Genomic DNA, 23,785 nt, shown 5'->3' with positions numbered 1-23,785 from the left:
ATTTTGTCATCCCATTCAAAATACAAGATGCGAACTTGTATCATCAAATGGCCCCATTACGTTGAAAAGCTTGATTATCTTACACAGCATTTGTATTTTTAAAATAAATCAACCATTGTATGTAGACAGTTTTTCTATTAATTACGATATGCTAATTGGCAGAAAATTGTTGAAAATGCACAATCATTTCAGGATTCAATACAAAAAATAGATTTTTCCATGTTTTGATTAGATCACCTAAATAAGGAGTATATTTTAAAGATGAAAGGTTTATTAAATAATTTTAAAAATCTTTAAAATAAAGAAGGAGACAAACTAACAAACACAAATACCATTAAACACACCCTAAATACAATACATAACTCCCCAATTTATTCAAGACAGTACCCACTGCTCAAGCGTTCGAAATTGAAGTCGAAAACCAAGTACAGGATGGGAAAGTTAGGGAAAGTAATTCTACTTGGGTAGTACCAAAATAACTGATGCTTCTGGAAAAATTTAGTATAGAATAGTAATGAATTAAGTAATATCCCTGACAGATATCCAATACCAAACATAGACGAAAACCTTGGTAAATTAGAAGAAATGTCAATATTTTACAATCATTGATTTGACAAAAGGATTTCACCAAATAGAATTAACATTCTCCACCAAAAGCGGTCATTACGAATACCTTCGAATGACATTTGGCCTTACGAATGCACCCGCTACCTTTCAAAGGTGCATGATATCCTTCGACCCTTGCTTAACAAACACTGTCTAGTGTATTTGGATGATTTTATAATTTTTTCCACTGTAAATTCATTACAGCTAGTCTTTTCAAAACTCGTAAAATCAAAATTAAAATGCAGCTAGATAAATGTGAGTTCTTAAAAAACGAAGCTAGTTTTCTTTGTCACATCGTATACCCTAATGGTGTAAAACCAACCCTAATTATGGACAGCTTTAGAAAAAACGCTATGCAGCTATGTATGCATGCGGACGTATCTGTAACAACAATTTATCTTCCGCTAAGATTACTCAAAGAAGCAGATTTTAAGAATTTTTTTCAAAAACTTGGACCAAAGTTTACAGTAGGAGGCGACTTCAATGCTAAGCTCCCCTGGTGGGGCTCCAGATTGAAAAATCCGAAGGAAAGTGAACTGTACAAATGCATAGTAAACAACAGCATAACAACACTTTCAACTGGTTAGCAAGTATGATGGCCTTGTTTAGGGTAGCAGTCGTTGTGTAGATGTCCCCATCGATGGCGTTCACCCTTGTGATAATCTCGTTCATCTTTGCGATTGACTCGTGAGTGGCGTCAATTCTTTGTTGCTGATCGGTGTTCTTCGAGGCCATCTCCTGTTTCGTTAGGATCGCGTTCCAATCAGCTTCGTCAAGGGGATATTCCGCCAGGGTCGGAATCCTCCTGTTCGCTGGGTAATGGCTTTCTGAGCGAATTCCTCTGTAAGTTGTCGCATTTTGGACAAGTCCGCGATGTGGGCTAGCTTAAAATCGCCGTTGATCCTCCAAATGTTTCACTGTTGTAAGGGCACTACGGGATGATCGTACTTGTAGATGCTGATGGCATTTACTGCGCAGGCAAAAATCAGGCTTACGAAAACAACAGGTTTTATGTGTTATTGTCTGTTACTATTGCTATTTTTCTCTTAACTTATATTTTCACCCTGACTTACTATTAGAGTGTACACATTTTTATTAGTAGTGTGTAATTTGTATAGGTTTGTTTTGTGTTTGAAATTGTTTAACTATGAAAATGAAAGGTGTTTTTGGAGTGCTCGTGGTCTTATTGTTATTTGTGTAGTGTTTCTTTGTGTTTTTTCTTATTTATTTTTGTATTATAGTGTCATTTGTTACAAAATAGGAGTGAATGAAACGCATTTGCCAATTACTTCTCAAAAGGATTATTAAATTAGGTTTGTTTCTTAGAACAGACGTATGCAAGATCTTGCTCGATCTAATTTTAACTGTCACCGTGTTATCCTCTGCCACCTCCTCGACCCTAAATCGTGGCTTTTTTTGTCTTAATTTGCTTATTGGCCACATTCACCCTCTCCCCCTGATCATAACTAACAGGTTTCTGTCTAGTTTTATTTGAATATAAGTTCGACAAGGCCTGTTTTCGTTGGATTAGCCCTCTAATATCTTCCAGCGATTGTTTCCTGAATTCCACTATGCCCAAAAAGTTAATTTTATTGGATCTATCAAAAAAACATCGACTGGTTTCCTATTTGTCAGTGAGTAAACAGAGTTATTGTATCTGTCTACCGCAATAGAACCCAATTTGACGTCCTTAAAAGTTGACTGATCATTTTTAAGACATCTGTAGATTTCTAAGAAGGTAAAATGAAATCTTTCGATCTGACCGTTTACCTCGCTTTTTTTGTGTTGGCGTATGATATAGCTCTATTTTCAACGTGCGAAGGTAGTTTAAAACCGTAGGACACAAGAGTCCCCTCTCGACATCAGACACTATTATTCTTGGCACAGTGAAGTAGTGTAGAACTTCTACTCATTTTTCACGCAAATGAACCGAGGATTTGGACTCAAGAGGAAAAAGCTTGGCAAATTTCTTGAATTTGTCTATACAACCCAGGTATATATTCTTTTCCAGTGTGAGTGGAAGTATTTCGCACGGATAGTTTGGAACGGGAGTCGGTTCCAGTGCGGGGTTGTTTGGGTGTCTCTCGTATTTGTAGAGTTTGCAACACTCTCAAGAAGACAGTTGTTTTCGTATTATACTTTACTTTCTCGGGAAATAGAACTTTTTCAAAAGCGTAAGTAAGCGCATCTCTCTAGGACCCCTATGAAGCTCCTTCTCGATAACCTCGCATATTTCCTCTACCCCTGACAGGTCTACCACTAATCTTTGCGTTATTCAAATTTTAAATAACTGAAATTCTCAAAGCAAAGATCCTGCAGGCTCTGTAAGTAAACCTTAGGGATTTTGATACCATTGATGATCGATGGTTTTAGGTAGTTTCCCAAATCATCTTTCATCTTGGATATGGCAAGATTGTCAATTGGGATCAAGTGACGCAAGTATCCTGAATGAGGATGTTCGCAATAGTATTTGTTTAGCTATTGAGCTTTTTCAAAAGCTGTTTCGAATAATAAAAAGACGAAGAAAGTTTGTTTATATTACGACACTGTTTATTTTGCGAATTGTTTAAGGCAGCTAGGGCCGACAAAGAGCTATATCGAATGCACAAGTTTAGTCTTTTCCGAAACACGAAGAATTGTCAATTGGCGGGACAGACAACCGAAATGCAGCGCCCAAGCTTAACGTACGTAGATACAAAAAGAAGGAATGAGCGCCGTACAGATAAATGCGTGCGGGAACAGCGGTTTGCACTATGGGCATCGCAACTGCTACCACTGACTAATTCGGCTTACAATATTAAAGAATATGAGATTAGTCTACTGCACAGTTTTTGCGGCTGCATGACCCATCAGTATTCATTCTGCTTTGGGCCGAACACTAATTGATTCCTAAAGACATTGATTAGCGACTAGACCTGTGGAATGAAATGCTTTGCATTGAAATTTCTGTTTCCCAATGCGTAAGTGAGAGGTTGATGGTCGGTGTATACTTTGACAGTACCCGCCCCGTATAAATACGAACGGAGATTGTCTAGTGCCCAAATTATGGCGAGCATTTCCTTTTCAATAGTCGCATAGTTTTCTTCTGTTGCGTTGATAGCATCAACTTTTTTAGAATCTGCCTTAATTCTCTCAGCTGTTTTAGGGATGTCACTTTCCTTCATGAGGATTTGGTGAAACCCGAAGTCAGATCCAAGGTGGTGAAGTATTTCTCTCTACCAAGGCTAGCCAAAGTAGAGTTAATGTCGGGTATTGGGTAAGTATCAGATATTGTGACAGCGTTAAGACCCTTAAAGTCTATCACCATCCGATACTGTTTTTCCCCATTCGGTTTGCGTTTTTTTGGAACTACACAGATTGGGGAAAATAAGGGCTATTTGATGGTCTTATGACGCCCTCGCATAGAAGTTCCTTAATTGGTCTGTCTACCTCGCCTCTCATATTAGCAGTTTACGGTTAACTTTTGGAAAAAATTGCTTGGCCGGTCGTGGTGTGAATTTCGGCTTTTACATTCGTGTTAATCGCCTCTTGCGATGAAAGTGGTTCCTTGATCAAGTTGTTTAGGGTTCTTTCTACACTGTCTGGGTGCATCTCGTCTAGCAGCAGGTACACATTGGAGGATTGTTTTATCAGAAGTGGGATCGTATATCCCTTTGGAACACCCGGGGCTTCCCGAGTAGTATGTGGATTCCTTGAGTCACAGTCCCCCTCCAAGGTCAGTACCCTGTCACTAACCTTAAGTTTAAAGGGGAACTTTGGCCAAGCAAGGTGTTTAAAGTTTCATTGAACTGAGTCAAAGTCTCCTTGATCTCTTCCAATTTCCTGACAAGAGTACAAGAACGGGTGTAGAAATAAGAATCAAACAGTGTCAAAGAGGTTGGTACACAGTAAGACTATGGAGTTATTGTTAAGTGATGGATAGTATCGACAAATAATATTTTTTATTATAATTTATATTATTTTTTCTTTGCAAAAATAAGTATCTGGCAGCGTTTCACTCACCCGGTATGCCTCTATGACTTTCTTGTTTCTGTCTGTGTTTGTACATTTTGTGTTGTGACTTCTTTCTCTTATGTGTGTTTGTAAGTGCTTATAATTCAGTTCCCAGGGATGAAAAGATACAGTCTTAGTACTGTTGCGAACCATTTGGTTAATTTGCACGGGTTTTTTTCCTTCTTTTTTTTATGTTTTTTTTTTAATATTTTAAAATTTTTTTGAAAAAACCAATGTTGGGTTTTGGTTTTTATTGATTTTATTCTAGGTTTGTACAATGTGTGGTGTGCAAATGGTGCAATTATATCGCGTTTTTGTGCTCACTCATTATTTTATTATTAATTGGGACTTTAACATTCGCCACTGGGCACAGTATTCCGTAGCGATCCCCTTTATCAATCGCCTACTAAGGTACGGATTGTCACACAGCCCACCATGTAGCTTTATTGAACGCATTCCACGTTGCTTAGCATTTCTGGTAGGCTCCCACACGGCACTCGTTAAACAATTTTTTGCTTTCCCACAGTACTTAATTATAACACACAACTGTTTGCACTCGCAAATAAGGTCACTGACCATATTGCCGCAGTGGGTAGTTGTTGCAATCCACGCAAAATTTTTTATTTTGAGTTAGTGTGTAACTTTTCTTATTTTAACTTGTTTTATTTGTTTTTTGCACACAACCGTTGGCTGCATACGTGATCATAACGTGCTAAAACGCGCGATACAGTGGAGGGTGAATATTTTAATTGTAGTTGCAATTTTGTTTAGTTGACTTAGCCGTGAAAACAGTTGATATCGCTGCCAACTTGTCGCAGCGATCGAGTTCGAGTGGCGTTGCGAGATCAACAGCGCTGCCAGACTTGGTGTGGTGGAACGGTTGCACGCAAAAATCAACAAAGTTCAAATTTAAATTTGAATTTATAGGATATGCCCCGAAAGAGCGGAATCATTTAATATAAATTTATATTTAAATACTGGAGTTGACCGTTTTAGAGAAGGAAAGGGCATAGAGGTCGTGGACAGACCAATAATCATCCTCTTACTTCTTTGGTGCCTAAGTAGAGGCTCTGGTGTCCGAGTAAAGGCGGATTAACCTTCATCAGGCGAGCTTGGGAGAAATCCAGCCAATCTAGCTTGGTCTCGGCAGCATCCATAACAACAAGTCAGAGGATTGATCTTATCATAGTGCTGACGCAAAAAATAGCGTCGAAATCTCCACCTGGTTCGCCAATACGGCCTTTTGACCTGTCGGCATACCAAAACGAAGGCTTGCGGGGCATTCTGGACATGATGAGTGAGAGATGAGAATCGCTCTGGAGCGATTCAGCCACAAAATGGGGCTGGTAAATATGCTTCTTCCCGGGATATCGCCACCCAGACGGAGGCTCCGCCGACGAAGGACCGTATAGCAGTGGCGCCAAAAAACGCCCCAGTGAAGCCACATTCAGAGTTGCCAACCAAGCCTACCAAAACGGGTAATTCTAAGGTAAAGGAGCTAAAACCGGTCAGCTACGCGACTATTGACAAGGACGCGAGTACGAGGGAGGGGCGAAGCTTCGTACGCCGACATGCTCCGTACGCTGAAAACCGATCCCAATGTAAGCGACTTTGGCAAACAGGTCAAAAAGATAAGAAGGACCCAACAGGGGGAGCTACTGCTCGAGATAGAGGGCAAAGCCTCTGCCAGCGTTCCCGCATACAGAGGAGTGATGGAGGAGGCCCTCAAAGAAGTGGCTGCGGTACGCATGGATGCACAGAGAATGGCGCTAACATGCAGTTGAATGAACGAGGCAACAACAGCTGAGGAGCTCCACAGAAGTCTTACCTCCCAATTCGCAAAAAAAGCTGACGCTAGGTGTGAACGACGCGGTCACGGTTCTTAAACGTGGCTCGGTAACTGTAGGATGGTCACGGTGTCGCATGGTCCAGGACATTCGTCCATCAAGATGCTTCAGGTCCCTGGAATACGACCACCGGGCTTCCAACTGCAAGTCAGTCGATCGCTCGGACTGCTGTCTACGGTGCGGCGAGCATGGACATAAGGCAAAGAGCTGCACACCGCCGCCCAGATGCCTAATCTGCAGCTGCGACGTGGACAAGCACCATGCGACATGGAAGGAGCTAATAGCCGCCATAATGATGCTAAGTCAAAGTAACGTCATACAGATAAATGTCAACCATTGCGCAGCCACACAGAACCTTTTGTGTCAGACATCGAGGGAGCGCAATGTGGACGTAGCGCTACTAAGTGAACCATACCTTCCTGGTGTGGAACACTTAGGGGTGCTCCTTGATGAGCTAGGTAAGGCAGCTATCAAATGCCACACTAACCTATCAAAGGAGTCACTGCTGGATGGCAACCAGCACTAGAACCACCTGCATCCGAATTTCCGTGTATCACATCATGCGAAGTCGTCGAAGCTGCAAAGAGAATTAAGAGCTCCTGGCATTGACGGCATACCGGGTGCAATTGTTAAAGCAGCTGCCACGGCAAGACCAGAGATCTTTAGGGACACGTTCCAACAGTGTCTTCTGGACGGAGTCTTCCCCAAGCCTTGTAAAAATGATGAAGCTAGTCCTTTTGCCGAAAGGTAAGCGGGCTGCAAATGCAGGCCCGCCCCGTATGTCTGTGAGCAAACTATTTGAGCGCATACTATACGCGCTCATTGAGTTTATCGCCAAGAGTCCCACAGGCCTTCAAAGCCAGCAGTATGGCTTCCGGAAGGGGAGAAGTGCGCTAGACTTACTGTGCTATCATTACGCTCGATGTCAAGAATGCATTCAACACAGCGAGATGGCCCAAAATACATACGGAGTATAACTGGCAGCTATTTCAGGGGCCGCGTGTTATGATATGTAACAGAAGCTGTTCCAAGAAGTCAACAAGTCTCCGGAGGTGTCCCTCAAGGGTCGGTACTTGGACCGATCTTGTGGAACATTATGTATGATGGAATTATGAGCAATATTAAGACCAGTAGCGTGGAGCTGCACTGCTTCGCTGACGACGTTGCGGTTACAGCGGTCGCCAAGACAATACCGGAGCTACTGGACAACTGCAATATCGCAATCAGGACGATCACGGAGTGGCTAGAGAAAGTCGGTCTAGGAATTGCTGCGCATAAGACCGAAGTGGTCCTCTTGAGCAGCAGAAAGACCGTTGAAAACATGCAGGTCGTAGTTAAGAGAGAAGCTATAGTCTCTGCAAGATATCTGAAGTACCTGGAAGTCCTAATAGACCGTAGGCTCTACGATGGGTGTTATACCCATCGATCTGGAGATAAAGGGATTATACCTACCGCGAGAAAGGGTTACCCAGACTGAAATCCAAGAGTGGAGCCGAGGAGCCTGGCAAACCAGGTCGTTGGACGTACGGGCTTATTCCGGACCTAACTACATGGGCTGAATGTGAGCACAAAGTGGTGGACTATCACTTGACCCAGTTCCTCACGGACCAAGGATGCTTTCGCGGGTACCTATTTAGGTTTCACAAAGTGGATACTTACCAGTGCCTCTATTGCACAGATGCAGTGGAAACAGCAGAACACATTCTTCTGTACTGCTGCAGGTTCGCCGCGAAGAAGGCCCAGCTGGAGTTACTCGATGGGGCACCTCTCGGACAGAGAGGCTGCTTGCTGCTATGATGGCGGGCATATTCGTATGGGAGGCGGCACACGAGATAATCGTCACTATGATGAAGCGTGTCCGTATGGACGAGATGGCCAACAGGACTGTTGGATAAGGAGTACCCCGTGTGGTGGCGGGGCAAGAATACTACCACAGTGCGGTCGGCTTGTCGTAAAATGCGACTAAAGAGTGAAGAGTCAAGGAGGTGGACCAAAAGGGAAGGCGAATAAAAAGCGGGAGTGTGACTTGCCTCAACGCCCTGCTCACCGATGTAATACCTTGACTGTCAGTCCCGGTGAGTTTGACAAGGACATGAGACCGAGCTGAGGTTTTTGGTTTAGTACGTAGGCATAACTCTACTATGAGGGTTATGAATCGTGCATGCCATCTACGGTACGGTAGGTGGTATCTTTAGAAGATTTCATTTTCCTGCCGCATATATATAATAAATAGGGCCCGTGGCCAAATTGCCGTAGTGTGTAGTTGCTGCAATTGTACACATAATTTGTCTATATGTTGTTGTGGGCACAGTACGCACTTTACACATTCCACATCACACATTACATTTTACACTGTTCGGGCGCCACTTAAGGCAGTCTGAAGGACTACCGGAGGGAAATTTCCATTAGGATATTCACAAGGATTGGTTTAGTTGAAAGAACTTTATTATTTCGTTGAAAGTTAAAAAGTAGAAAACTTTATTATTTCGTTGAAATTTAAAAAGTTTTATTTAAATGGTATTCAATTTTACAGGTTGTGATTGCTTGCTTGTCCCAAGTTCGACTGCCCGCCTAATTTCGTTGTTAATCCCAAGTAGCCTCCGTCGGTCATGCGACGGCCTCCCATGTGCGGCCGTCTCATATTGCAGCGACGATTCCGCTGACTCCGGCACTCCGAATTGCAAAAGTGCAGCTGCTGAAGGGCCGATCGTGGGTCTATCGCTGGATGTTGACCCACTTAAGGCTTAATGACCGACGACAAGTGTTGGAGGGGGGCCATCAGCCGCGTGTTAACTTATATAATATAAGGGTAATAATACTGATAGTTAGATCTACAATGGTTTAAGATTAGGGGTATGTAGTATCTAGTGAACTTGGAAGAGAGAAGTTTAGTCGACTAACCAAGTCGGGACTATTAACATCACCACGAATAAGCTCACAATTAAAGACTTTTCCAAGCATTGTTCTATGGATAGCTAGGGAAGGTAAATTAATTAAAAGTACTAGAAGTAATAAGAAGGTAATATAAAGGTTGCATCCCAAATTAGGCGCCGCAACAGTATGAAGTTTTTTTTGGACCGATTCAATGCGGTCCGATTGGGCTACGTATTGTGAATTCCAAACAGGTGATCCATACTTAAGAATCTGACAGACTAGCGAAATAAATAAGGTTTTAGTCATGTAATCATCAAATTCCTTAGACCACCCTTTTTATAAAATCAAGCACACCCCTGGGCCTTATTGACAATAGTCGAAATGTGCTTTAAATATTTTGGTTTACGGTCCGGAAGAACACCCCCTTAGAGTGTAAATCGTGCGTATTGGGTTGACAATAATTCAAGCAGCACGGGAAACAGGCTTTAAAATCATATGTAATTAGAAAAACAAACGAGTGTATTCTATAGTCGAGTTCCCCCGACTATCAGAAACCCGTTACTCTGCTAGTGGAAGTCAGAATTTGAAAATTTATACATTTTTGTCATGTCGATAGATATTTGCGCTCGTCTGCCCGCTGAAACCTAATTTCGAATCTTTGTTCTGTCAGTTACCATGTCTGCTGACTATTTTGGTAACCCTTAACGCAAGCGTGTTAAACAGGTCTATTCGCCACGTCCCGATGGAATTCCTGGCTGTGTGCTCAGATTCTTTGCGGAAGCCTTGTGCAAGCCTGTACTGAAACTGTTTACCTTATCTTTGGAATCTTTACAATTCCCTCATATATGGAAGGAGTTCTTTGTGATTCCTCTTCACAAAAAAGGTAGCAAACTGGATGCAAGCAATTACAGAGGAATCTCTAAATTGTCGGCTATCCCAAAACTTTTCGAAAATGTTATCACTCCTCATTTGCAGCACCTTTGTAGATCAATCATATCACCGTGTCAACACGGTTTTATGAAACGCAGATCTACAACCACTAACCTCTTGGAGCTAACTTCTTTCGTAATACAGGGTTTCAAAAATAATCTTCAAACAGATGTCATCTACACTGATTTTAGTAAAGCATTTGACTCTGTTAATCATTACCTTCTAATAAGAAAACTTGATCTTATAGGTTTCCCTGTTGATCTTCTAAATTGGATTTCAAACTATCTGAATGGCAGGACACAACAAGTCCCCTTTAAAAATTCTTTATCTTCTATTCTCCGAGTCACATCCGGTGTCCCACAAGGGAGCCATCTTGGTCCGCTTCTTTTTACCTTATTCATTAAAGACCTCCCCTTAATAATAAAACATTCGCGTGTACTTATGTACGTCCGATTCTCGAGTACGGATCACCTGTTTGGAGTCCACAATACGCAGTCCACTCGGACCGCATTGAATCGGTCCAAAAAAACTTCTTACTTTTTGCCTTGCGGCGCCTAAATTGGGATGCAAACCATATATTACCTCCTTATTCCAGTAGACTACTTTTAATTATTTTACCTTCCCTAGCTAACCGTAGAACTATGCTTGGAACAGTCTTTATTGGTAAGCTTATTCGTGCGGATGTTGAGAGTCCCGACTTGATTAGTCGGCTTAACTTCTCGGTTCCAAGTAGATTCACTGGAAACTTATCTTAAATCATTGTAGATCTAACTATGAGTTGCATGACCCTTACAGATTTTTATGTTCTGGCTATAATAGACTTTATCCTATTATCTGTAATCTTGACTCTTTGACGCTCTTAAAGCAATCGATTTTAACTTTTCTATTACATAATTAGATCCTACTAACACTAATATTTAATATATTTATTTTACATTATATTCATTTCCTCGTTCCTGTTCTCTTTTTTATATCGTGTCTATATCTTCTCGCGATTCGAGCCGTACGATACACGGCACCGCGCCTCGGTCGGTTGGGCGGGAGGTGTGGACGTGGGACCCGTGCGAAAAAAAAAGGGAAATAGACAATCCGCAAAATTTAGCAAGCCCCTTCAATATGTAAGCGATCCGACCACCTTGAACAAGAGTATTGGTTTCTCCAACTGCTATATTCGGACTTCAAAGTTTGGTATCACAGAATATACACAGCCAACTCTGATGCTTTTTAAACACCTGTAAAATAACTAAATAAGTTGATTTAGTTCAATTCTGGCATCATCAAGTAAAATAAGAAAAACCATTCAAGGTAGTGATCAAATCAGGTTAACGACGATGATAACGAAGTAACTTTAAAATTAAAAACTAGACCAAATTTATTCTTTATCAATTTAAAGCAAGGCGCAAATATTACAGTCTCTAAAAATAACGAATCTTGGGAGATGAAGAGTCGCGGTAGAGCGAGCTACACTAAGAAACGAGTTACTACAATGTCAAAGATGCCAAACCTTACGACACTCTAAGAACTATTACGCCCGGGACCATTGTTTTGGGAAATGTAGTGGTCCCCATTTAACAGGATCTGCTTTGTGTACAAGCGATAGATGTCTGTGTATCAGTTGTGGTGGTGAAGTCTCGACGGACAATAGCTTCCCTGTCAGAGCAGAGAAGGGCTAGGCTAGCGGGCTTATTCCAGCTGAGAAATTAAGAACAAACATTTCGTACGCTGATATAGCTCGAAGTAACATGAGTCAATGAATGCTCATGTAATTGTGCACGCTGGAGAAATACCAACGTCTGTGCATAGCTTTAACAATAAATTCATGGCGATAGACATCTCCATTCGGCTCATCAATTCGACATGATACTGTAGAGGCCAAAAAAACTTTCAGAGAACTGGTTCATTTTCTTATTACAAGTCTTCCGAAATTACCCATTTAACAGTAGAGGTGAGTCGGCAGTCATCATAAAATCTAGACTGTTCGCAGCTCTCTGACACCTACCTCTAGTAATGACTACCTATTAGTGCTGTAATACTGAAAGAAGTGAAGGAATTTAGGGAAGAACTGTCACCCAAGAAAATAACTGTTCTGAGAAATTTTTTGATTTCTATGTACAACAGCATTCTTGATGTGGTACTTTCCGAAAGCCTGGAAATCGACGAGTATTATAATGATACTTAAGCCCGAAAAACCACCTAATGACTTTGACTCCTACAGGCCCATAAGCATACTCCCTTACCTGGGAAAATTATGGAGAGACTGACCCTTAACAAGCTGCTTATTTGCTAGAATTTTGCCAAAGCGATTCCGAAGTTCCAACACGGTAATCCTGAGCAACTACAAAATGTAGTCAAACTGTTTCAGCATGCTCGACATATTGTTGAGCAGAAGGTTGTACTCGAACATTTGAAAGGAGCTTTAATCAGTTTTGCAAATGTATGATCCAAAGTTGGCTTCATACATACGGACGCGTTTTAGTTTGATTTGACTCATGAGTCGAAAGACAAAGCCGTGTAAGAAAAAATATCACTCATACGAACCGGAAGTTCATTGCAACATTGGCAAAATAGTGTGTGTCCTGAAAACCAAGTTTTAATTCATCACAGATTGTAACGCGTTTGCATCGATCGGGAACAAAGGTGAAGCAAACGCTCTCAGTTGAGGTGCATGTTTTGTTTGAATATTAGGGAGCTTAGTTGGCAGAAGATTAGATAAAGAAGTCCGATGTTAGTTAAAACAAAGGGCCCTGCATAACATATCGTCGTTCCATCTCAAATGGAAACTTAAATCATTCAGATTGCTCTTAGAAAATGTATTTTTGGAGAAGAAGATCGGACCAATTAAAGCCAGCTATAAATTATTTAGCCTTAGAAAGTTGCCTTGCGAAAACAGTGAATACTCATACGCTTGATTGGCTTCTCTGATTTCTCTTATATACACATCTCTTATATTCTTGTATATTTTGTCTACAACAAAAACTCGTCAAATTATTATGGGGAACTCAACGGAAACTGTAAAATTTTTGCTATGTGTAATCATGATTGGCACACAAAAAAACAGGAAATAGGGACAACCCAGATACCATCGTAAGCCCGAAAAATGTTGCATGTTACAATTACAATTAATTACAATTAATTTGCTTTAATTTTGTAGATCGCAAGAGACCGTTTATTGTAATTGATCACTTGAAACTAAAACTAACATACAAAATATTTCCCTAAGTCCCTAGCAATCAAGTGAAGTCGTCGGCAGCGTCGCAGCGGAGAAGTGTTGATGTCGCACTTTAACCGTTCGATGGCGTTGATGGCAGCAGACCTCTGGTCAGCATTTTGGGCACTTGTGTTTACCCAGAAACAATGTAGGAACACAAGATGTCAGGAAATCGATTGTAGGGCAATAACTTACTATATATGTTTACTCCACCACCGGTAAATATTTTCTAGCTTGCATTGACAAGTTTTCTAAGTTCGCAATAGTACAGTCTATATATACGGTCTCGCGAAATCATAGATATAAAAGCTTCTGAACATGTTTTCGAAAACCAAAGCGATTTACTGCGACAACGAGAATTCAAAACAATTAAAGCAGGTCGAACGGTTCCATGGCACTCTAGCGAATTTAGTACGATCTCATAATTTTGAATCACAGGTAGAGGATACTGTCGAAAATATTCTCCTTGCTACGATAAAGTGCAACACATTAATCCCCTTGGTGACACACGATAGACCCATAGATGTAATGCACGCAGCCTCCATTTATAGTCGACGGAGATGTGACAATCTGGGACTCGTACTCTTACATGGGACACACGACGAACTTGACTTTCTTCGAAACTTTCGTAGACATGGAAATTGATAGATAAACTACTCAAGGGACCACATGAAACGTGTGCTGAAAACTGATGTACAACACATTGCCACCTTTATGCTTTATTGACCGTTCACCAACGACCAGAACGTAGCATTAACATGAAAGGTAGTGCCCTTAAGGCAATTTCAAGAAACCTAGATTTTGATGACTGGGAACATACAAATTTCAAACAAAGTCAGTTATTAGACTTTAAGAGAAATCAGATAGAAATCAAAAGTAAATTTGAATTTTGAAACCAGACGCTGAGGTCAAACATTTTTATGCTACAATTTTGCCAAATTACAAACATTCATGACTTAATCCTCACGGATACACTTGCGTAAATAAATTTATTCAGCCCCGTATATTAGACAGCATGATCCCGTCTCACAAAATGGCACCCGTTCTGTGAACAACAGATGCATCCTGAAAAAGAAGCCTGATGTAACCATGTCAGCAGTGGTCAACGTCACCCTCATCAGAGAACATGAGCCTCCCATTCCTACCTGACATAACCAACAACCTCCGCCACAACGGGGAGCTTAGAACGGTATTATCTTAACAATCATATGTCAACTCCACACTCATCACCCTATTACTACTCATCGCCGCCTGGAAATTGTACCAGAATAGAATGAGAAAGGGGGAACATGCTGATCGCCCATAGGAGGCGCCGACAGCGGTTAGGTGCAGTCTGTCCTAGAAGCCAGTTTAAACTTTCTTCTCTTATGGGTCTAACGAATTTGAATTACAAACATATTATAATAAATTGCCCCGACCATACTTTGAAAATTATATTTTCAAAATTTCAATAATTTCTATCGATTTGCAAAAAAACTTTTTGAAAAGCCCCTTCTTACGCCCACAAACCGCCCAAAACTGCCACGCCCAATATCTTCGTTATCTAAGCTTTTCTCTCTCGCGTTCTTTCGAGTACTCTGGCACCAACACCTCTCTCTTAGCGTTCTGTTGTATTGCATTCACTTGCGTTGACTTGTACATATCACATTGATGCACAATCTCGTTCGCTAATCCCAATAAAAATATATCACATTCGAAATCGCTAAATAAGCCTCGTATTGTCATTGCTTTAATATAGCTAATTAAAAAAAGGTTAGTAGCTCAACAGTTGTATTGACAGAGAACTTTCCAATTGACTTTTTAAAGCATTATTAAGAAAAGGGAGAAAGCTTATTGACAAGACTGAGTTTAGTAAATAATATGACTCTGTTAATCAATCTCTTCTAGCGAGGAAACTTAATTTATTAGATTTCCCTGTCTTCTGAATTGGATTTTAAGTTATCTGAATGGCAAGACGCACGCAACATGTCCTAGTTAAAGGTTATCGTTCTTGTATTCTCCGAGTCACATCCGGTGTCCCACAAGGGAGTCATCTTAGTCCGCTTCTCTTTACCTTACTTATTAACGACCTTCCCTACCGACCTTAAAATATGAAAAAATATCTAAGCATTTTTCAAAAGTGTGGGAGTGGCAGTTACGGGCAGTTTGTGGGCTTTAGAGTGTGCGTGGCAACAAACTTGCGCTGCGTTTATGTCTCTAGAATCTGTATGCTTAATCTCAACCTTAAACCTTCTCCGCCTTTATAGTTCGTGAAATCTAGAAGTTCATCTGGATTGACAGCCGACATATCCATTTCGGCACGGCTGTTGATCCTGATCCAGAATATTTATACTTTATATGGTCGGAAACGCCTGCTTTTCAACGAATCTAGTATACACTTTTACTCTACGAGTAACAGGTATTAAAAGTAGAAGTCATGGCTTTAAGAAGAGTGCAGGTGCAGGTGGCGGAAAGCATCCATCCGCATCAAGCACCCAGACAGCCGGTAAAAACTAGGGTCGGCTAAGATGATGTTGGTGAACACCGATCTTGCGGATATTGGGGGATAAAAGCGAGGATACCATACGATGGCACGGTGTCTTCTTTGAATGGAATTTGTCACTTGCTCCTCTTCTGAAACTCTTCCAGGTATCCAGCTTTCCATCTCGTTGCGAAAAGCTATCTAAGGGCTTTGAGTTGCTGCCACCGGTTTAGGATAGAATTCGCTTCGAAGGTGATGAGAGATTCGGCAGAGACGAGTAAAAGGCCGCCTTTCAGAAAATGTCCCGAAGTTAGGATATCAGACAGATCACCTGACATCGCGGAAATTGATCTTGAGTTGCCTCGATACGACACAGTAGAGTGGATAACTCCACAAGGGTATAATTAAAATTAACCGTCGACCTGTAGAATTGAGTCTTGAAACTCTTGACCCCTGCTTCCCACAGGCCTCCTATGTGGGTGGCGCCAGGAGGGTTGAAATGCCAGGATATCCCTTGATGGGTTAACGACGAGGTAACCTGTGACTTAAGATCCTTCCGATTTCAAAATAGAGATGAAGAGGACAACCTCCTTTGGCCACTCACCTTGAGGAGGCTCCGAGAAATTTCTCCGTGGTCAAGTCAGAGGTGGCTTCTAAATGAGTGGCCTTCGTACAGAAGCACACGAAGACGCACACACAGCTTTTGGTAATTCGACAGACGCGACCTGAATAGCTCTTGACATCACAGTTAAGTTATCTGCCCATTACTTGAGCCTGCACCTTTTTACGGTGAATGATACACACCGTGCAGGTCGTTGTCGGCCGTTTTATCAGGTTCCGTAGCTTTGGAATCCAGTCCAGAGGAGACGAACCATGACCTTATGACGCTATGAGAATGCTGTAACGGATTAAGGTTGAGGATAGAACTGGACGTGGAAGGCAGTTTCTTGGATCGCAGTGGGTATATTCCTCCGGATAGTCAGCACGTTGAGTTTGCCTAATAAGCACGAGTAAAATCTGTGCGATTTCTTTACTGCTTAAGTCTGTAGGATATGACGTAGAGATACGTCACATTGGCCATGACTCGCAGCATGCGATTCAAATTTGAAAAACGAAATAGCAGGTCCCATGATGGGCACGTGAAATGGCATCGCACAGATCTTTTTTCGAGATCAAGATCCGTCGCCGCTTCGTGAGACGCAGACCAGGAAACTTGTGACTGAGTTAGCAACGCAAGGCCACCATAGTTCGCTACTAGATAAGTCTTCAGCTGTTACTACACGACTGGCTAGATCTGCAGGGATGTGTTCGGAACGCATATGCGACCATTGGCTGGCATCGGTATTCAGAGCAATTTTGGTCACTCGGATTGCTACGAAGGTTGTGACAACAATAACAATACAATAGTGGAATCAGTACAGAGAAACGTTTCCATTCGACCGAAAGGGATGTGGGGAAGACTTTCAATACACAGGTCTGCAAGAATAACTGCACCACACAACTCTAAACGCGTGGGCGAGACGGTTTTGTCTGGGGAGACTTTAGTCTTTTACGTTAGAAGATCTGACGAAACGCTTCCGTCATGTTGTGCTCCCGGGCGAAATTGCACCCAACGTGGGACGCGAACTTTGTGGAGAGAACTATGGTTGCGAGCTAGCATGATTTTCTATGCTAGCATTTTAGTAGTTCTGCAGAAAGGAACTCATCCCATCCAATGGTGGCTAACCAAATATGAATCAGTAGGATCTTGGCCTGAACCACAAATGGAACACCCACCCAGCGGGATCGAAAAGCTTTGCGATTTGCGATAGTACATCGCGTTTTGAGTAATTCGCATTTACGTGAGCTTAGTTGAGCAAAATAAAACTCATTTTATTTTCCCAGCGTTTTGGTGGTGTTCAAGTCTTCAACGTCGAGGAAGTCACCCATTCGCTCTCCACTTGCGGAGAGGAAATCCATATGAGCTCAGAGCTGTTCTCTGCCTTAAATAGATCCGTTCTTTTTTTGCGCTTTTGCTAGCACATCATCAAGATACCTATACTTCGAAATTATTTTAGACGCACAGGAATATCGATTGTTGACATCTTCGGACAATTGCTGCAACGTTCGTAACGCCGAAATAGAACTCCAAACGTGACCGTCTGAATTCCATAGTCTGTCCCCCAAAACGCCTTATAATTTGCTTGTACATCTTGGTGATATCGGCATTAAATTCAAATTTGGATATCAGTCACTTAAAGATCTAAAGGGCGAGATCATACTGAAGTACTGGCCCTGGATGAAGGATGTTCAAGCTGTTTCCATTCCTCGTCAAATGGATACATCTTCAACAACTGGATGCGTTGAATATCACACGGACTTTTGTACTTTCGTGTACTACAAGTTTCCCGTCAAGAGATCTGGTGGTCGTTCAAGTCGCCGCAAAAGATGTCAGACTCCAATACTACCCACGGTAACCATACTAGTGGCTGTAGAAACTAGGCCGGCTAAAATCCACCCGAAAATGGTCTCTTGCCCTCGCAACGACCCACATAAGTTTGGCTTCAAACCTAATAGGGGGACAGACGGAAGAATATTCGCAAATCAAAAGGTCAATCTGGAAAGGCTGGAAAAAGGCAGAGAACGTGTCATATTTAAAAGCTTGATGTGAAAGAGTTTTATCAGCAGTTTAAAAAAATATATAGTTTAAATTATAAAGCATAGTATTACAGAATTACAGACGGCATAGATTGCAGAACATACATAAAGCAAACAGAGAAAGGAAACAATGATGCACTTTAAAACTGCCGACAAATCTGTACACATAAATGTAAACATTATTGCCACGCCCACTCTAACGCCCTAAAGCCGCCGAAACTGTCACGCCCACACTTTGGAACAATTTTTAAATTTTTTCTCATTCTATTCCCCAATATTTATCGATATTTCAGAAAAATTATAAAATTTCGGGTTCGCATTCACACTAACTGAGTAACGGGTATCTGATAGTCGGGGAACTCGACGAGAGTTTGCTCTTTCGCTTGAGGTAAATCCGAGAAGACTTTGGTTTTAATTTGTGCTAGGACTTGCATCCAACAGCTTGATAAGTATGATTTTTGTTCATTTCAAGTATTTCATGATTTACTACGTTTTTTATTTTGTTAGATACTCCGTTCTTGTCGACTCTTAATCCATTAAAATTACTTATTTTCTTATTATTTAAAATTGGTAAATTTTTTTTTTAATTATTAATTCATTCACTCGATCATTGTTAAGTAATTGTTGGAACTTATTTATTTGAATTATTTTTATTTTTATTAATTTAAGTTTAATGTGCGCTTTGGACAATGCAATGCATTTATATACTCATTTAAATAATTTAGATGCGCTTTAGTTACTTTATTTCCTTGTATTGTATTTAAATCTATTTCTACTTTATTTCCTTGTATTGTATTTAAATCTATTTCTACTAGTTCATTATCACCATTGCTTATAATTGCCTTCCGTGGTTTGTTGTTGGCCCTTTTGAAAACATACATTACATGTTTGTTCGCTTTCAAGCGACTTAGGATCTTTTTGTAAACCATTTTCGTCTGAATAGCACACTGTATATTCCGAATTAAAAATGTCTGACTTAAATCTCAGAGATCGTTTATTCCCTGAGTGAGATCAATAAGAAAATACCCGCGTGGTTGCTCTGTTGCTTGTTTATATATTCTAAATAACATAGATTTGTATCGCATAAATTTGTATTGCCAGACATTGAAATTGAAGTTTGTTGTGAAGATTTTGCAATTATAAAGTTTAGTGTTAAGTGAATATTTTTGGTATGCAATGATTTGTGAAATATATTTGGAGTAACCACAATAAAAAAAAAATTTCGGTGGTGGGAAATTGTTAAAGGAGGTATAAATTGTCGAAACATTTTTAATGTATATTTACTGATTTATTTTATACAAGATATACTATAAAATGTATATTTTTTCAGTAATTTCTTATATATTTGCTTTCAAATATACTATGCTTTTTTATGATTTTACTCTTCGCGTTTCTTGGCGCAGTTTTCCTCGAAATGCTCATATCCACAATAATAATAATATATAAGTCGAGAGTATCTATTTATAATATATTTATAATATTTATAATATATTTATAATATTTATAATATATTTATTTATAGACATGTATAAGGAATACCTCCAGCTGACCAGTCCAATCCGTTTATTTTCTGATGTTGCTTAAGAGTTTCATTATTCAATTCCTTAATGTTATATGGTGGTTTAAAATGAAAGAACTTAGGTATGACAGTTCCGGCCGGCATAATCGCTAACTCTTTTACAAAAATTGTTTATTGTTTCCACGGAGATATTGAAAGTCTACTCTAATGCTTGAATTTCGATTTACAGTACTCATGATAGTTTGTTAAGACTTTTTAATCAACTAAGGGTGAGTTTGGAAGGGTTTCCTCCCCTATATACCGACAAATTATCGTAATTTTTGGGCTATTTTTTGGATGCGCCAAAGTAAAAAAAGTTACGTTACGTTACGTAATAATTAGTATGACTTTGTGATGTCAGATACTTGATCATTCTTGCATGAGATTTAGGAAATCAGATTAGCAGTGCGTTTTGTAATTAATCAATATGAGTTCGATTGCGAGTCCTGGAGATCTTTATTAAGATCTGGTATCCTTTTTCAACATTTTTCTACTTGACAACAAGTTATTTATCTATATCACACACATCTAATTTCTGTGTCTGATTAACAGGACTCCTATGACAAAGATGTGAAAATTGATTTAAATCGATTATGTACTATATAAGCAATCACTTTTAACTAAACAAGCATTGTCTTATAAAACAATATATAAACAATAGAGACTGCAATAGTCGATATCCACGACTATCAGATACCCATTACTTAGCTAGTGTGAGTGCGAACGCGAAATTTTATTATTTTTCTGAAATATCGATAAATATTGGCGAATAGAATGAAATTTAAAATTTAAAAATTGATCCAAAGTGTGGGCGTGACAGTTTCGACGGCTTTAGGGCGTTAGAGTGGGCGTGGCAAAAGGTTTTTTGGCAATTCGATAGAAATCGACCAGACTAATGATATTTTGAAAATAAGAAAAATGGTTCAAAAATGTGGGCGTGGCAGTTTTAGTCGTTATTGAGTCACATGGGTCATGGGACATGGGTCAATAAACTTGCTCTGCGTCCTTGTGTCTTGAATCTGCATGCTGAATCTTCTTGCTTTTATCGTGTCTGAGATCTCGACGTTCATACGGGCAGACGGACGTGGCTAGATCGACTAGGCTATGGACCCTGATCAAGAATATATATATTTTATATAGTCGGAAACGCTTCCTTCTGCCTGGTACATACTTTTCAACGAATCCTTTTACTCTACGGGTAACGGAGAGTTACTATCTATCAATGCCTGGAAGCATCTAAATAAAACTAAATAGACGTACGGAACGACTTAAGTCCCCCTCTAATTTAGAAATGAATAAATGGATATCATATTTAGATAAATTATGGAAAACTATAGGTTAGAAAGGGTCACTTTTACGTAGGCTTACAATTCATATGCAATAGAACCTACGTATTTTTCCAGATCGCTCACATTTATCTTTTGGATGCAGGTAAATAGCCGCTTGACTTTTTTGATGATATGTTCAAAGAGTCATAAATATTTGATTTTATGGGGTCTACTTGTTTGTATGAAAATGGACATATAATCTGAAATACATTTCTCTGTAGGGAATTATTTTGGATGACCGCAGTCAGGGCTCAGGAAATTATCAATGAATATTACCAATGAAATACATTGTTACTGAAGTGAAATTTTGCAAGGCACAAAAACGTGGGTAGCCTTAAGCTGAGAGTCGCTATGATTGTTGAGGCTTTCTTCTGGACGGCTCCATAGCTTTGAGCTGAAAGTAGGTGGAATATACGGGTACGGTCTTATTCAATATTTTTATGATTATATGCCTTTTTTTATATATACGTATACAAGACCCTGTAACCAGTTTGTAAATATTTCTCATCAAATGTTCTGACCACCCCTTATCTTTCGAGAAAATTGAGGACAGAGTAAGGTGCAAACCCTTGCGACCACCCTTAGGACTGCTTGTGCGCGCAGATAAAAATGCTTTCCAATGAAACCCACCACCAAACGGAAAATTAGCTAGAAAGGTCACTTTTAGGCCCAAGTACAATAGACAGAGTCAGTAGGGTATACTAACCCTATGAAAGCAGAGATTTAATAGAAATCATTTTTACAAAAATGAAGCCGGCTCCAAAGTTTCATATCCACATAAAAATTATAGAAATTAGAATATCACAACACATTTGTAATGAATTTCGGAATAAGTTAATTAAATAAATATAATTAAATAAATCTAGTCAACGCAAGCATTTATAAGAAGTACTTAGAGCAATGTGTATTATTATTATTATTTATTTATTTACAACTTATATATTTTAATTTTAGGGATTTTCCTGTGTAGACATTTTAAATGCTGGAATGAAACAATCAGGAGTATTTTATTTACAAATTCGTGGTACGACGTATTGGTTTTTAAAGGTATACTGCGATCAAGAAACGACGGATGGAGGTTGGACGGTAGGTAATTACTTACGGCTACAATCATCTATAAGAATTTTAATAATTTTAGGTTATTCAAAGACGCGACGATTTTAAGGACTCCCGTGAAAACTTCAACAGAGATTGGGCGGACTACAAAAATGGATTCGGTGAACCCAGCAAAGACTTTTGGCTTGGTAACGAAAACATATATATGCTGACCAATAACGAGGAATATTCATTACGGGTAGAACTAGAAGACTTCGAAGGCAACAAACGGTAAGATATTGCAATTTTGCAGACTCAGGCCTAGCTCTAGTGTAGGTATTTAACTATGCCATCGGCCCTAAATTGTTTTTGAATTAAATTTCAATTTTATTAGTTGTTATAACTCACCCGTTTGCTCGAAATGGTCTTGTTTGAATCCTGATGTGTACAATGTTTGTCAACAAAATTTGCGAAATGGCTCAAAAAATAAAATAATGAGCACGCCTCGCAGAAATAACAGAGAATGAGTCCAAGCCGGACAGCTCTGCATCTATCGCCAAGAACGGTAGCACGGGCGCAGAGTGGGCAAAGGTGAACCCTCAGCGTCTACCAAAAAAGCCAGAGGCGCTAAAGGTGAAGAAGACGCTTCCTACGCATTGACGCTATGGAAATTAAAATTGGACCCGATCCTTAGCGAACTGGGTAAACATGTCCGCAAGATATGAAGGGCTCAGCAAGGTAAGCTCTTGCTGGAAGTGAAGGGAAAAGCCTCGGAAAGCATTCCCAAATTAAAGAGTGTTTACGGGTGCACAAAGAATAGCACTCTCTTGTAACGGAATGGACGAGGCTGTCACATCATTATGGTTGTTCAATTCCAGGGCGTACTGCTAAATCCAAAGGATGTCAATGGCATTCGCAGAATGCGGGATGGGACGCAGATAGCCGCAGTGCTGATGAACTGTAACCGATAGATGGTCAGGGTCCGCATCACCCAGGTTGTCCGACCCACGAGATGATACAGATGTCTGGGCGATATCGGGCATACAACTGTCTGCAATGCAGTGAGTTGGGCACAACGCAGCGAGGTGGACAGAAAGCACCCGACGGGTAGCTTTGTGTGCCCGACCTACAAAGCGAGCCTTAAAAAAGCTAAGAGCCATCATAATGCAAGCCGAAATTAACATAATCCAGCTCATTGTTAATTATTTCGCAACTGGTCAGAGCCTCCTGGCTTAGACTGCGGCGGAGCGCAACGTAGACTTCATTCTCCGAAACAAACCCTTCTCCACTGGATGGAGACACTCCTTA

At 40.3% G+C, this 23,785-nt stretch overlaps 1 protein-coding gene across 1 annotated transcript in view; it reads left to right on the top strand.

Annotated features, from left to right (window-relative positions):
- Positions 1-23,785, top strand: part of LOC6620331 — an 88,998-nt gene that overhangs the window by 38,029 nt on the left and 27,184 nt on the right. Inside the window, exons 4-5 of the mRNA XM_032723202.1 lie at positions 22,397-22,528; positions 22,581-22,768. Coding sequence (XP_032579093.1) covers positions 22,397-22,528; positions 22,581-22,768 — 320 coding nt within the window. The remainder of the gene's footprint in view (positions 1-22,396; positions 22,529-22,580; positions 22,769-23,785) is intronic.

This window comes from Drosophila sechellia, chromosome 3R, assembly GCF_004382195.2.
Source record: "Drosophila sechellia strain sech25 chromosome 3R, ASM438219v1, whole genome shotgun sequence".
Taxonomy (NCBI): domain Eukaryota; kingdom Metazoa; phylum Arthropoda; class Insecta; order Diptera; family Drosophilidae; genus Drosophila; species Drosophila sechellia.
The sequence above is the reverse complement of the archived record's forward strand: the minus strand, read 5'-3'. Positions and strand labels throughout refer to the sequence as shown.